The sequence below is a fragment of the Musca domestica genome, unplaced genomic scaffold (genome assembly GCF_030504385.1).
Source record: "Musca domestica strain aabys unplaced genomic scaffold, Musca_domestica.polishedcontigs.V.1.1 131, whole genome shotgun sequence".
Taxonomy (NCBI): Eukaryota; Metazoa; Arthropoda; class Insecta; order Diptera; family Muscidae; genus Musca; species Musca domestica.
In genome coordinates, this window is record NW_026712174.1 from 845,359 (window position 1) to 861,469 (window position 16,111).

Consider the following 16,111-nt stretch of genomic DNA (forward strand, 5'->3'; position numbering starts at 1 on the left):
TTTATTTGTTTATGTATGCGTTTTCTTTTCAATAACAAAAAAAATTGTTCAGAAAACATTCATCGACAAAATTTAGAGTTTTTGTAGCGAAATAATCCTTTAGAGATATATAGAACCTGGTTTTGAAAATAAGTGTTGACCTTTCATTTAGTTTTCGCGGTTTTCAATTATTTATTCAAAATAAATGCAACAAGTTGTTTGATTTTGTTATTGTTTTGATACTATTTCTGACATTACAAGCCAAACAGGTAGACCTCTTTACTTGCAATTTTTTCAAAGTTGACCTACCTTCTCTTCATTGTACCATGGTAGTTCTGCCCTACCTTGAATTCATTGTACCATGATTCTATTTCTATATATATCTGCAGTAATGCACTAAAAGAATTGCTTCTATTTTTATTGAATAGGGAATTCGCTTGAAATTGTAAGCAACATAATTCGTAAATATTGACCGATCGAACGGTTTATTGTTTAAGAGTTTGAGAATTATCGGAACTTTACTGTAAACTTATCAAACTATTATCAGTAAACCGGCGATTTCAATAAATCTCATTATTTATTTGATTCTTGATAGTAAATGGCGTACGTATAGCGTATAAATACAAGTAGTTTCCTTGGTATTTCATGGATGGTTAATCTACCTTGAATAAAAATTATGTAGGGTAAATGCGCCAATGGTCGACATGTAAGTATTTTCTTATCTTTAATTTTTTGTCTTTGTGATTGCAAACATAGAGATAAAGTTATTGTGACTACAACTTGTGTGCTTTTACGCAAAAATCGGCAAGGTACTTCAGCCCCATGTGCCTATATTCGACATATGTATATTACCATATAGCACGTATCTTTGTACATATAAATGTACATATAAATAGAAGTTGAAATCAAGACAACTATTAAGCCAATATAAATATTTTTTAAAAAAATTAGTCAACCATTGTTCCCATACTTTATACTTTTCACTATCTTACCGGCTTTTGGAAGGAAACCACCAAATTTTAGCTTGGTTAAGTCAGTGTCTAACAATTTTTCCTCAGACTAAATTTCAATGTAACAATATACAGGGTGAGATGAAAAAACTGCAACCAACATTTCTAAGCCACTCGTCCGACAGCTGTTCAGCGAAAGCTCATTACATTGTTTACAAGCGTACAAAAGCATTTTGGTGAGAATTTTCCAGAAAAAAGTTATTCCTGATGAAATTCAAGCGTGATAGTGTGATTTCTTTATATTTGGCTGAATAACCACAAGTGGCTATCGTTAGAGCACTTCAGCATTTTAATGTGAATAAATATTTTGTGTCTCGTACCATCGCTCGTTACCGACATCGATACTTTCCATCCACCAAAATCTCCGGATACCAATCCGTTGGACTATTGTGTCTGGCGTATTTTGGAAAGCAAGGTTGACACCAAAAAATACCAAAGTGGCGATCACCTCAAGCAAGCGCTTCGCCTCTGTTCCCGCCGAGCAACATTCGGGCAGCGTGTGACGGTATCATTGGCCGTTTGCCCATAATTCGTGCCAAAGGTGTCCAATTCGAACAAATCTAAACATATTCTAAAATTTGATGCTATTTTCGACATTTTTGCCTTCATTCAATAATATTTAAAATAATGTAAATATTGTGGCGTTGGACTTTGTTGCAGTTTTCCTCTCCCTGTAAAAATATATTAAATAAAAAAATGTCGACCAACGGTACTAACGGAACTGCACTAACCCTACATATCTGCTGAAGTGCAAAGGTTTGAGGTTTGCTATTAATCTCGATTGTTATCGAAATCAAAGATAAGGCTTTTCTTTGTGATTAGGGCCAAGATTAATTTGTTAATTCGACAAGTGCGTTTAGTCTAGATGACACTTTCGCTGTGTAAAAATGTGGGAACGACATGCAGACGAGCCGAAAGTAAGACAAAATAATAAAACAATATAATAAATAGATTGAATTTCTCATATTCATTAACTTTCTGCCGCATTGAAATATAAGGAAATAATGTATTTATCCCCTATACAATCATTGTTATTAAAATGTTTTTTACGGGTTTTACTATACTACGGGATATACTGTGTCTCTGAAAATGGCTGCGATTTTTTAAACGTGTAACAACAAAGTTGGCAGTCACAGACATCCAAAACAAATATCAAGTGATTTGCAGTGCTGTACTGTAATGCGATAAATTCCACATCACATAAATTTGACTGTGCTGCAAAGATTTCACACAAGTCATTCAATAATTTTAACATCACCAAAAACGAAAACTATTTCTGTGCTACGAATATTTGAACACCACATAACTTTACAGACAGCAAATTCAAACACCACATTTCGTGACTACCAGTCACAGTCATGTGATGTTAAAATTATCGCAGCCCAGGAACAGTTTTTGTTTGTATTTTTTATGACTGACACTGCCAATGTTATGTAAAAAAAAAGTGTAAAATTGATCACAGCACAGCATGGCTAAAGCTTTTTGAAAACAGTGGCTACAAACTGTGCTGTAAAATTACCACAGCTGCATCATAGTCAAAGTCATGAGATGTACCAATTATCGCTGCCGAGCACAACATTCGTTTTTATTTTAATTCTCGATTTACGCTGTGACGTTTTAAAGCCACAGTCGACGACTAATGTCGAAGACTGTGACAAATTAGCAGCAAATTAAAATAATGGTTTTATCATGCATGCTGGCGTTATTAAAATGTATTTACAATTCATTTTCTAGCATTTTTAAATATTTGAATAAAATAAATCTTCTTTTTTTTGCATTTCAGATGGCAGTAGATTTAAAATTCAATGCCTCGCTTACCAAAAGTGATCCACATTTTAAGCCAGTGTTGATTATTGGTCAACTGAAGCATTTGAATCTACTCAAATTTTCCGATGTTGCTTGCAAATTGGAACCTCGCGTCACCGAGGACACATTTAACAAGGCCGTGTCGTGCTTACATCCCTCGCCGACTGATAAAATATCATTGTACTTGGACGTAGCCACCGTTGCTGCGGTACCCCTTAAGTGTTCACGTCACAATACACCTTCTCGAGCCCATGCCATAACACGTTTGGTAAAGAACAACGTTCTCAACGTTAGTGAGGAAAGTATTGTCATCGTTTGCGAAAAAGCAGACCTCTTCGCTAGCGCCTGTGCCGTAGTCCGTGCTTTTTCCCTATATTCCCGCAAGACTACAAACAATGTTAGCAGTCCTTCGTATAATCGTGCTGTTGATCAAGACGTGCCAATGAAGAATGCCGGTGATAATTCAGTCGTCAGCATTGAATTTGTCATTATTGAAAAGGACGGATCGGTCTCTGAGACCCCATTAGATGCTTCTGAACTTTGCTGTTTGGAGGTAGCAGCCAAAGGGGTCCAATTAGCAGCTCGCATTGTTGACACCCCATGCAATGAAATGAATGTTGATCATTTCGTGCAAGAGGCAGAAATAATTGGCAACGAACTTAATATCAAACCGCTAGTAATAAGAGGCGAAGAATTACGTGAACGTGGTTTTGGTGGCATCTATGGCGTTGGAAAGGCAGCCGCTGTGCCACCTGCGTTGGTAGTGTTGTCACATGAGCCAAAAGGCGCCCAAGAAACTATAGCCTTGGTTGGCAAAGGTATTGTTTATGACACTGGCGGTCTTAGCATTAAAGGTAAGACTGCCATGCCTGGCATGAAGCGTGATTGCGGTGGTGCAGCAGCAATTTTGGGTGCATTCTATGCAGCGGTAAAATGTGGATTTAAAGAAAATCTTCATGCTGTGTTTTGCATGGCGGAAAATTCTGTAGGCCCAAATGCAACAAGGTAATCTTCTTCTTCTTCTTCTATATCTATAAAAGAGGAAAATGTTTGTATGTTTGTTTGTTTGTTTATTTGTAATTTATGGACTCGAAAACCGCTGAATAGATTTTCCTGAAAATTTCTATATATACTGCAACATCGCCTGAAAGTAACATAGGCTATATACATTTTTGAATTTCCACTTGGAACTGGAGATATAGCATCAGAATCGGAGGTACCTCCCAAAAATTTAGATTTTTTATGCATATATCTATTGATTGGTTGAATATACAGTCTCCAAATTTGGAATACGTAACGGAATTTGGAACAAAAATAAGTTTGCCAAATTATATTGTAATCGGTTCAGATTTAGATATAGCTCCCATATATATTTTCGACCGATTTCGTTCATTTGATGCCTCAAACACAATATGAATGTTCGATTCCAATGAAATTTGGAATGTGTGACGGGATTTAATCCGAAAATAAATTTGTCAAATTATATTGCAATCGGTTCAGATTTGGATATAGCTCCCATATATATTTTCGGCCGATTTCAAGCATTTGATGCACCAAACACGCTATGTCATGGTACAATGAAGAGAAGGTAGGTCAACTTTGAAAAAATTGCAAGTATAGGGGTCTACCTGTTTGGCTTGTAATGTCAGAATTAGTATCAAAACAATAAAAAATCAAACAACTTGTTGCATTTATTTTGAATAAATAATTGAAAACCGCGATAACTGAATGAAAGGTCAACACTTCTTGTCAAAATCATGTACTATATATCTCTAAGGGATTATTTCGCTACAAAAACTCTAGATTTTGTCGATGCATGCGTTGAAATGAATATTTTGAAAACACCCGAATTTGAATTTTTTCTGAACAATTTTTTTGTTATTGAAAAGAAAACATATACATAAACAAATAAAGATGACATATTAGGCCAAGAAAATAAAAAAATTAAAATCATATGGTATCATAGCCCTACCTTGATATCATTGTACCATGCGCTATGTATCCCCAATTTCAATGAAATTTGAAACGTGTGATAGATATTATCTAAAAAATTGATTTCCCAAATTATATTGAAATCGGTTCAGATTTGGATATAGCTCCCATATACATTTTCGGCCGATTTCATGTATTTGGTGGACCAAACACGACATGTATTTTCAATTGTAATGAAATTTCAAATAAGTAACGGAATTGGGAGCCAAAATGAATTTGTCAAATTAAATTGAAATCGGTTCAGATTTGGATATAGCTCCCATATATATTTTCGACCGATTTCATGTATTTGATGCACCAAACACGCTATGTATATCTAATTTCAATGAAATTTGGAATGTGTAGCGGAAATTAAAACAAATATACATTTGTCAAATAATATTAAAATCGGTTCAGATTTGGATATAGCTCCCATATATATTTTCCGCCGATTTCACATATTTGATGCACAAAACACGATACGTATTTCCGATTCCAACGCCTTAGGCTAACACTAAAAAACAATGTAGAGGCGCTTGCAATGATTGGTTTTTTTTCAATATATATAATTTTTTTTAAAGTCCTAAATTGGTAACGGCTTTTCGAGCGACCTCTACTGGATATTCGAGCCATTGTGGTGTTTTCTATTTATCAGCCAATTGATCTTTTCTGCTGTTCGTTTTAGCCATCTTGTCAAAAAGCTTTGGAATGATAGCGTTGGTTTGCAATTTTGGAGGGTTTCTGTGTCGAGGAGACAGAATTCTTGTCCATTTGGTTGCCTTCAAGACATAAGTGAACACCTTTCTGCTTGAGTTGTGATTACAAGTGCAATTTCTTTCTTCAAGTGAAACACGGCTTATTTAATTTAAATCCTATAAAGTTATAATTAACATTTTGGTTGTAAATACAATCATTAATACATGAAATGTGAGTATACTGGAACTTTATGCATAGTTTCACCACGTTGAGAATTCCACTCTTTTAAATTCTTATTAATTTTGTATAGATACGATTCGGCATATTCAAATACGTGTTCGCGTACCTTATTACAATAAAACACGTATTCTGTGGTATTCACTTTTCATTCCTTATCTATTGGTGATTTGTTGAAAAGGTAATTTAATTTGCCTTAACCTTTTCTTTAATCTCCCTAAATTCTCCTACTCGTTCTCATTTATTGTTTGGTAGATCCAAAGCAGTCATGTAAGGAAGAAGCATAATAGAAATTGGGACAAACATTTGGCGTTTGGTTTTGCTAAGTTGTCATCAAACACACCGACCAGTTTTAAGCAGCTGTCGTGATTATCGCATCGCTGACGTACCGCTCAGGAAAACAATATAATCCGTCTGTCCGTCGGTAGTATTTATAGTGTGTGACTGGAGAAGAATTCAGAGAAACTGCCATCTAGAGGAACCCTACACTTTGAGTGATATATTTTCCTTGGCAAGAAAATAAATTTTATTTGGATTTCACCGTACTATCCTCAAAAGGGCATAAAATTTGCTGCAAATTTAGTAAAAACCATTGGTCGGGATCACCTAAACTGAGCCCGGAGTGATTTTGTATTCCTTAAGGTCAAAAAAAGTGCTAAAAACATCCAAAAAATTGAGTAAGGAGACAAAAAAAAGTGAAATTTTTGTAAGCATGCATAAGCATTGCCACTATTTTTTTGATAACGTCCTGAACAAATGAAAAAAAAACCTAATTTCTTTCCTAAATAATTTAAACTTCCAAACCCGTTTGCGTTTCTAATTAATTTTTTTTTCTTTTAACTTCGAGTGTTATTTTTGATTAAAATATAAATTGGTTTTCTTGTTTAAAAATTGAAAAGATTAAAGAAGAAAAAGAAAACAGCAATAAAAAGTAAAAACATAATAAATTCCGCAATATTCAGTGAGCACTTACTAAATATACACACATTATTTACATATTTATTTTTTTTCCTTTGGTTGCATTGCATGCCCTTTATGAAGTGTGTTGTGTGTATGTTTATATGTGTCGCTGATGTTGATGTCCACAATGTTAAGTTCTCCATAGCTAACAGAGTGGTTTAATCAAACTTGTATGTCAAACAAGTGTCAACACAGCCTGTATGCTTACAACCGTCTACTTGAAACGTCTCATACATCAAATTAATATGATTGTTTACATTTTGAATTGATCTCTTTTTCTCTTAAGCCAGTGTTGCTGTTACAACGTGTAATCTCAGAGAAAGTACTTTCAACGAGGGAACGCAAGAAAGATGAAACGTAAGTCGATGAACTCTTTGTTTTGATTCTGCACAAAAGCAAAACATAGATCAAAAAACAAATGTAACAATAACAAAACCATAAAAAGAGTGACCATATGTTTTATTTAATGTTATAACTTATTATGCAATTATTAATTTGAAATGTATTGGATAATTTAATATTGAGTTATGACATGTTGATTAGGTTTCTAATTGATATTAAATTTAATATTTATAAGAAATTTCTAATTTTTTTTGAAACCTAAGAAGTGTGTAAAATGTAATGATAATATGGTCACCCTTATTCTGAGTTTTGGTTATTTTTTTTTTGATGTTTAAGAGAATTTAGAAAAGTTGATGCATAAAAACGCTTCTGACTACGAATGTTAGTTTAGTTGAGGATGTGTAGTCAAGAAGCAATGATGAGCTATGGTTATATTTTTTTCTATTTCTTTTTCTTTCAAACAATTTTTTTTTTTATAAATTCAGTAACGGAATGAATCCAAAGTGAAATAACACTCGAACATATTTCTTGTTTTTATATTTATACTAGCTATTAAGATTTTGTTTTCATACTTTCATTAATTATATATTTTTCTTAATTATTTCATTAAGTCTTCTATGTCCATATTAAATATTAATTGTTTTCTTATAACTATTAAATGGTCATTGTTTTCAATTTTGAATTTATGTTAAATAAAGGCCAAAATATGTTGCTTGAGTAGACCTTCACGTTTATCTGTTTGATCTCTTTTAGAGGCAAGAAAAGTTTGTTGCTAATGTGTTTGGGGTTGCAACACATATTATATCCGACGGAAACATGAACATGTTGCAACCAGGTTGGGTGGGCAAAAAGAGCAATGCAACATCGAGTTGCTCGACAACATTTAGGTAGTTCAGCCATTCTGTTTGTTCTCTCCAAACTCCAGCTACATGTGTATTAGGCATTTCCTTTTCCTGCTCTGTTAAATTAACAGATACCTTATGCCATAGCGATCAATTTTCTATGTAGTTGGATTGATTTATTTCCTTTTCCTCTCTACCCCTACAAACATATAAGCACGCAAATATTAATATATTTACTTGTAGCCTGATGGTAATGGGAAATTGTGGTTTATTGAACCCCGCCTCCGACGAGCAATAAGGCCGAATGTCATGCGTGCTATACCATCAATAGCTTTCCCGCTTAACACCAACCATTTGCAAATAAGTTGTATGCTACAGTAAATAAATGGCGCCCAGACGTGGAGCCCGAATATAAAATATTTTTTTTTATAACACCTAGCATCAAGCTTTTCTTATTCGGTTCCAATTAACAATCTTTTTTTCTATACGGGGTTTTTCTTAAATTTTTTGTTATATTTTCAATTAAAGCATTTTTTAATTCATCGGAATTCATTCAGGGTTATATTGCTATCCTGAAATGACCATGAATTATCTATGTTTTACACATCTTTCTATTTTCTATTTACCTGTTTGGCATTCCTTAATGTAATGTTGGAATACAGATTCTGGATTTTTATGAAGCTAGTTCTGTCCACGTATATAAGGGGTTGGAAAACTGGTAAATCCTATCATTCTTTTTGGACCTGCAGAAGAATGCAATCTGTACCGAAGAATGAAATTTATTCTAACTTTTTCTAACAACTATTCTACCGAATGTTAATAAAGCAACAACATCTTTGCATACTATATTGACGATCAAACAGATAGAACAATTAATAATTTTTGGTATTCCGAATTTCATTTTAATTTTTATATACACATAAATATATTATTTCCTTATTAGTATTGCGAATTACTTTTGAATTTATACGATTTATTTTTTTTGGCTGTTATATTTACAGACAGAAAATTCAAAGTTATTAGTTTTTGCATCTCCACTTTCATTACTTTTTTTGTTCTTTAATATTTAATTTTTTTCGTTGAATTATTTGAACATTAAGGTACAACCTGGTTCAAGTTGTATTTAGTTACAAATACTAAGTTCTAAAATATCTTGGTTTCAGTAAAAATTGTTTTAAGTTGTAGTTTTTGGGTTCCAAATTTAGTTTGTGAAATTCATTGGATTCCTTGTGAATATTCTTAAAAAAAAATTTTTTTCAAATATATCTGGAATTGTAAGATTTTGAGGTGAATTTTAATAATGTCCGTAGAACAAGGTAGTGAGGAGGTTCCAGTTGCTGTTGACCAGCAGCCAACATGTGGAGCTTGTGGGTCAGCAGTGACTACAAGAGCACAATTCGTAAGAACTAATTGTGGACATTGTTTCCATAAGTCCTGTCTTTCGAAGGCGGAAAAACTTAGACCCTTTTGTCCGGTTTGTAACTGTAGACTTTTAACAGAACCTCCAACGCCCAGTTCGTCAGGTATAACTACTAGATCGCAGGCTAAATCTACTTCGTCTCAAATACCTCATCCCAGGGTTTCTGAAGATCGTACAGCTCCAGCTACGGCAACTCTTCCCACACCAGGTTGTCCAGAGAATACTATGACAGTTAGGCCCAGCGAGTTGCAGGAAATTATATCCTCTATTGTTACTGCCCAACAAACGCAACTTTTTGCAAACTTAAGTGACCAAATATCAAGATTGGTTCAGACTAATATAGAGTCAAGGTTTTCGAGAATGAATTTGAATGGTCAGTCCACTTCTCCAACAGCAGTTCAACCCCCTATTCAAAATGCGTCACCCCGACAAATGCACACCCTACCTGCTGTAGAGGAACGTACATTTAGGGAAATGTTTGGCATTTCCCTTAACAACTCCCAGACCCAAAATAATGCTCCGCTGAATACTAGTAGATCAGGACCTTCCGCTTCCAATAATTCCTCGTCATCCGACCTAAGCTCTAGACCGGATAAAGTATTGCACATAATCTCCAACTGGAGAATAAAATTTTCTGGAACTTTTAATAGCATTTCTGTTGAGAATTTTATTTATCGAATTGAGGCATTAACTTCACAAACACTACAAGGCGATTTTGATCTTCTGTGCCGAAATGCCAGTTCTCTGTTTGAAGGAAAGGCCGCAGATTGGTTCTGGCGGTATCACAGGTCAGTAGAATCAGTTTGTTGGAATGGTTTATGTAGGGCTATGAGGCAACAATACAGCGATTCGAGGTCAGATGTAGACATCAGAGAGTTAATAAGGGACCGGAAGCAGAAACAGGGAGAGAGCTTTGACAACTTCTACGAGTCTGTGGTAGAGCTGACGGATAGATTGAAAGAGCCTCTTTCCTCTAGCTTGTTGGTAGAGATTCTTAGGCGTAATTTGCTTCCGGAAATACAGCATGAGATCCTAAATTTGAAGATTTCATCCCTGCAGGAATTAAGGGATATTTGTAGAAGAAGAGAATTCTTCATGCAGGATGTTAGGCGCAAGCATGGGTTAGGTTTCTCTAAGCCCACTTTGGTCCCTAAAAGGGTGTCTGAGTTAGATGAGATGGTAGTAAACCAGGACGTGGAGCCATTGGCCAAAACGACTGATGAAATAGCTGCAGTGGGTTTCAGTTGTTGGAACTGTCGTCAGTCCGGCCACCGTTACCAAGAGTGTTTGGCTGATAGGACCGTATTTTGCTACGGTTGTGGTACGCCGGATACCTATAAGCCAAACTGCAAAAAATGCAATTCAAAAAACTAGATGTCGAGCGCACTGGCGTGTGCACCCAAAACTATAACACCGATTATAAAATTTTAAGAAAAATGGAACAAAGTTTCCCGAAAACCAGTCTCGGTAATCATTTTGAGAATTCGAATGATAAATCTAATAAGAACTTACATATATTTAAGCCTTTGCATGTCCGCATAAAAGAATATTACGAAGCTAGGGAGAGGATATTTAATGACGAACCCCAGTTGAAACCATCCAGATCAGCAAATAGGATTCGTAACTATTGGAGAAAAGTTAAAAATTTCAGGGAAAAGTTACTTTGCTCAGTTCTCGATAATCCATGTGATGTTAGGCCATACGCTGAGGTCATCCTTTTTGGAGAAAAAATGCTTGGACTTATGGATACAGGGGCTTCACTTAGTTGCATTGGTTCTCAGGTAGCGAAGAAGTATATAGAATCAGGAAAACCGTATAAAAAGTTGAGATCGTCTGTTAAGACAGCTGATGGGAATAGTCAGGATGTTGTAGGATATGTTGACACAAAAGTAACATTCAAAGGGTCTGAAAAGAATATATCTATTTTTATCATTCCTAGCCTTGAAAAGAATTTATTTCTAGGGGTAGATTTTTGGAATCTGTTCGATCTTTTGCCTCCAGGTCTAGTTACAAAAGAGTACATATCCGATACTATGTCCGAGGTTTCAGAAATAACTCCTCAAATCCAACTCACTGAATCCCAGAAGCACTATCTTGGTAAGGTTATCAATCTTTTTCCTTCCTATTCCAAGCAAGGACTTGGAAGAACCCATATTCTCCAGCACTCCATTGACACAGGTACGGCGAGGCCCATTAAACAGAGGCACTTTCCTGTTTCTCCGGCCATTGAAAAATTAATATATGCCGAACTGGATAGAATGTTAGAGCTTGGAGTTATAGAGGAAAGTAACAGTGCCTGGTCCTCGCCAGTTGTTCTTCACAGAAAACCTGGGAAGAATAGGCTATGTTTAGACAGTCGTAAGTTGAATTCTGTCACCGTAGGTGATGCTTACCCTCTTCCCCATATTGATGGTATACTGAGCAGGTTGCCTAAAGCCGAATTTATTACAGCCTTAGATCTGAAGGATGCCTTTTGGCAGATTCCGTTGGATCAGCAATCTAGAGAGAAAACAGCATTTACTGTTCCTGGGAGGCCGTTGTACCACTATACGGTAATGCCCTTTGGCCTTTGCAACGCGCCTCAGACCATGTCGCGATTAATGGACAAGGTCATCCCACCGGCTCTCAGGACAGAAGTGTTTGTTTATCTCGATGATTTGCTGATCGTTTCGGACTCTTTTGAAAGGCATCTCGAAGTTCTAAGGCTGGTGGCAGGCAAGATAAAGGATTCCGGTCTTACCATCAATGTGGAGAAGAGTAACTTTTGCGTGCCCGAAGTTAAGTATCTTGGACATTTGGTTGGAGGTGGGGTCATAAGAACAGACCCTGAAAAAGTATCTTCTATAACAGAGTTCCCAGTACCTAAGTCGGTCAAACAAGTACGTCGGTTCTTAGGCATGACAGGCTGGTACCGGAAATTCATTAGGGACTACGCTTCTGTTGCTACACCTCTCACTGACTTAACTAAAATTAAGCGTAAGTTTGTTTGGACTGATGAAGCCCAAAAATCTTTTGAGGCTTTAAAGACCCATCTGAGCACCGCTCCAGTTCTACATAGCCCAGATTTCTCACAGCCGTTTTTCATACACTGTGACGCTAGTAGAACTGGTATAGGAGGTGTATTGGTCCAGAAGGATGCGGAGGGCGAAGAGTTTCCTATTGCCTTTATGTCAAAGAAACTCAATCAAGCCCAACGTAACTATTCAGTGACCGAACAAGAATGCTTGGCAGCAATGCTAAGCATTAAAAAATTCCGAGCGTATGTGGAAGGACATGAGTTCACAGTCATCACCGACCATGCGTCGTTGAAGTGGCTCATGTCCCAAACAGACCTCAGTACTCGGTTAGCTCGATGGGCCTTGAAGCTTCAAGGATATAAATTTTCTATTAAACATAGACGAGGTAGCCAGAACGTAGTCCCCGATGCACTTTCCCGGACCAATACCGAAGATTTGTCGGCCTTAGAAGTAAGCCTATCTTCTCTTGATATTGAAAATGGGAGTGGGTTGTTTGTAGATTTAGAGTCCGCTCATTTTCAATCAGATAGCTATAAAGAACTTTTGAACAAGGTCCAGAAGACATTAGATAACATGCCCGACCTCAGGATTATTGATGGGTATATTTATAGAAGGACGGAACATGCTTCAGGTGATCAGCTACAGGATGATTTATCCTGGAAATTGTGGATCCCTCAATCGATGGTCCCGGAGTTGTTAAAAAGAGCCCATGATGACTCATTATCCTCTCATGGAGGTATCAATAAAGCTCTCTTCCAGCTGAGAAAATATTACTTCTGGCCGAATATGGTTGTGGACGTAAGAAATTACATAAATAATTGTGACGTCTGTAAATCCACTAAACACCCTAGTCAGACCCTCAGACCCCCACTTGGTAAAACTTCGCAGACTCAACGGTTTTTCCAAAAAGTTTATATAGATTTTTTGGGACCATATCCTCGATCGAAGTCAGGAAATATAGGTATTTTTGTGGCCCTAGACCACTTTACAAAATTCCCGTTCCTAAAGGCTGTTAAAAAGTTCTCGACCGATAGTGTCATAAATTATCTAGAGAATGAGTTATTTCATACGTATGGTGTACCGGAAGTGGTAGTATCAGATAACGGATCTCAATTTAAATCAAAGCAGTTTAGTCAGTTTCTTAAACGGTACAGTGTGACTCATTTCTGCACAGCAGTGCACTCTCCACAGGCAAATGCATCAGAACGCGTAAATCGATCGGTCTTAGCGGCTATCAAATCATACATCACGCCTGACCAAAAAAATTGGGATCTGATGTTGAGTGACATTGGCTGCGCACTGAGATCCACAGTTCATTCTGCTATAGGGACATCGCCTTACTACCTTGCATTCGGTCAGAATATGGTCACGAATGGTAAAACATATCAGCTTCTGCGCCAACTAGAATTATTAGAGGATAGAACAGTGAATTTTGATAAAAATGATTCCCTTGCTATAATAGGCAGTAAAGCCAAAGAAATGATGAACAAGCAATTTAACAGGAATGAAAGAGCTTATAATCTTAGATCCAGGGAGGTATCCTATGATGAAGGCCAGGAGGTATTTAGAAGGAACTTCAAGCAAAGTAACTTCGCCCAGGGTTATAATGCAAAACTTGCACCAACTTTCCTCAAGGCTCGGGTGCGTAAAAAATTAGGAAATTGTAATTATGAACTGGAGGATTTGCAAGGTCATTTTATAGGTGTATATCATGCAAAAGACATACGGCAATAGAAATTGATTGCAAGCGGTATCAGCTTTTGGCGGCAATTTATTTACCCCCAAAGTCTGATTTTGGCCGGGGGGTTTGTAGAGGCGCTTGCAATGATTGGTTTTTTTTCAATATATATAATTTTTTTTAAAGTCCTAAATTGGTAACGGCTTTTCGAGCGACCTCTACTGGATATTCGAGCCATTGTGGTGTTTTCTATTTATCAGCCAATTGATCTTTTCTGCTGTTCGTTTTAGCCATCTTGTCAAAAAGCTTTGGAATGATAGCGTTGGTTTGCAATTTTGGAGGGTTTCTGTGTCGAGGAGACAGAATTCTTGTCCATTTGGTTGCCTTCAAGACATAAGTGAACACCTTTCTGCTTGAGTTGTGATTACAAGTGCAATTTCTTTCTTCAAGTGAAACACGGCTTATTTAATTTAAATCCTATAAAGTTATAATTAACATTTTGGTTGTAAATACAATCATTAATACATGAAATGTGAGTATACTGGAACTTTATGCATAGTTTCACCACGTTGAGAATTCCACTCTTTTAAATTCTTATTAATTTTGTATAGATACGATTCGGCATATTCAAATACGTGTTCGCGTACCTTATTACAATAAAACACGTATTCTGTGGTATTCACTTTTCATTCCTTATCTATTGGTGATTTGTTGAAAAGGTAATTTAATTTGCCTTAACCTTTTCTTTAATCTCCCTAAATTCTCCTACTCGTTCTCATTTATTGTTTGGTAGATCCAAAGCAGTCATGTAAGGAAGAAGCATAATAGAAATTGGGACAAACATTTGGCGTTTGGTTTTGCTAAGTTGTCATCAAACACACCGACCAGTTTTAAGCAGCTGTCGTGATTATCGCATCGCTGACGTACCGCTCAGGAAAACAATATAATCCGTCTGTCCGTCGGTAGTATTTATAGTGTGTGACTGGAGAAGAATTCAGAGAAACTGCCATCTAGAGGAACCCTACACTTTGAGTGATATATTTTCCTTGGCAAGAAAATAAATTTTATTTGGATTTCACCGTACTATCCTCAAAAGGGCATAAAATTTGCTGCAAATTTAGTAAAAACCATTGGTCGGGATCACCTAAACTGAGCCCGGAGTGATTTTGTATTCCTTAAGGTCAAAAAAAGTGCTAAAAACATCCAAAAAATTGAGTAAGGAGACAAAAAAAAGTGAAATTTTTGTAAGCATGCATAAGCATTGCCACTATTTTTTTGATAACGTCCTGAACAAATGAAAAAAAAACCTAATTTCTTTCCTAAATAATTTAAACTTCCAAACCCGTTTGCGTTTCTAATTAATTTTTTTTTCTTTTAACTTCGAGTGTTATTTTTGATTAAAATATAAATTGGTTTTCTTGTTTAAAAATTGAAAAGATTAAAGAAGAAAAAGAAAACAGCAATAAAAAGTAAAAACATAATAAATTCCGCAATATTCAGTGAGCACTTACTAAATATACACACATTATTTACATATTTATTTTTTTTCCTTTGGTTGCATTGCATGCCCTTTATGAAGTGTGTTGTGTGTATGTTTATATGTGTCGCTGATGTTGATGTCCACAATGTTAAGTTCTCCATAGCTAACAGAGTGGTTTAATCAAACTTGTATGTCAAACAAGTGTCAACACAGCCTGTATGCTTACAACCGTCTACTTGAAACGTCTCATACATCAAATTAATATGATTGTTTACATTTTGAATTGATCTCTTTTTCTCTTAAGCCAGTGTTGCTGTTACAACGTGTAATCTCAGAGAAAGTACTTTCAACGAGGGAACGCAAGAAAGATGAAACGTAAGTCGATGAACTCTTTGTTTTGATTCTGCACAAAAGCAAAACATAGATCAAAAAACAAATGTAACAATAACAAAACCATAAAAAGAGTGACCATATGTTTTATTTAATGTTATAACTTATTATGCAATTATTAATTTGAAATGTATTGGATAATTTAATATTGAGTTATGACATGTTGATTAGGTTTCTAATTGATATTAAATTTAATATTTATAAGAAATTTCTAATTTTTTTTGAAACCTAAGAAGTGTGTAAAATGTAATGATAATATGGTCACCCTTATTCTGAGTTTTGG

General features: G+C 35.8%; 1 protein-coding gene and 2 long non-coding RNA genes across 4 annotated transcripts in view; all 3 read left to right on the plus strand.

Annotated features, from left to right (window-relative positions):
• The window catches only part of LOC131800931 (probable aminopeptidase NPEPL1), a 43,774-nt gene that overhangs the window by 2,804 nt on the left and 24,859 nt on the right, over nt 1–16,111 (plus strand). The window contains exons 1-2 of one of the 2 annotated variants that reach the window (XM_059118800.1): nt 1,833–1,906; nt 2,773–3,800. In XM_059118800.1, coding sequence (XP_058974783.1) covers nt 1,877–1,906; nt 2,773–3,800 — 1,058 coding nt within the window. In that variant the 5' untranslated portion in view covers nt 1,833–1,876. Of the gene's footprint in view, nt 1–1,832; nt 1,907–2,772; nt 3,801–16,111 lie in introns of those variants that run through there. The other variant, XM_059118799.1, reaches the window with a different exon arrangement.
• Nucleotides 5,326–6,500, plus strand: LOC131800934 (uncharacterized). The gene is made up of 3 exons (XR_009341632.1): nt 5,326–5,693; nt 5,773–5,880; nt 5,955–6,500. It is a non-coding gene; the product is annotated as an uncharacterized LOC131800934 (long non-coding RNA).
• LOC131800933 (uncharacterized) lies at nt 14,049–15,297 on the plus strand. The gene is made up of 3 exons (XR_009341631.1): nt 14,049–14,490; nt 14,570–14,677; nt 14,752–15,297. It is a non-coding gene; the product is annotated as an uncharacterized LOC131800933 (long non-coding RNA).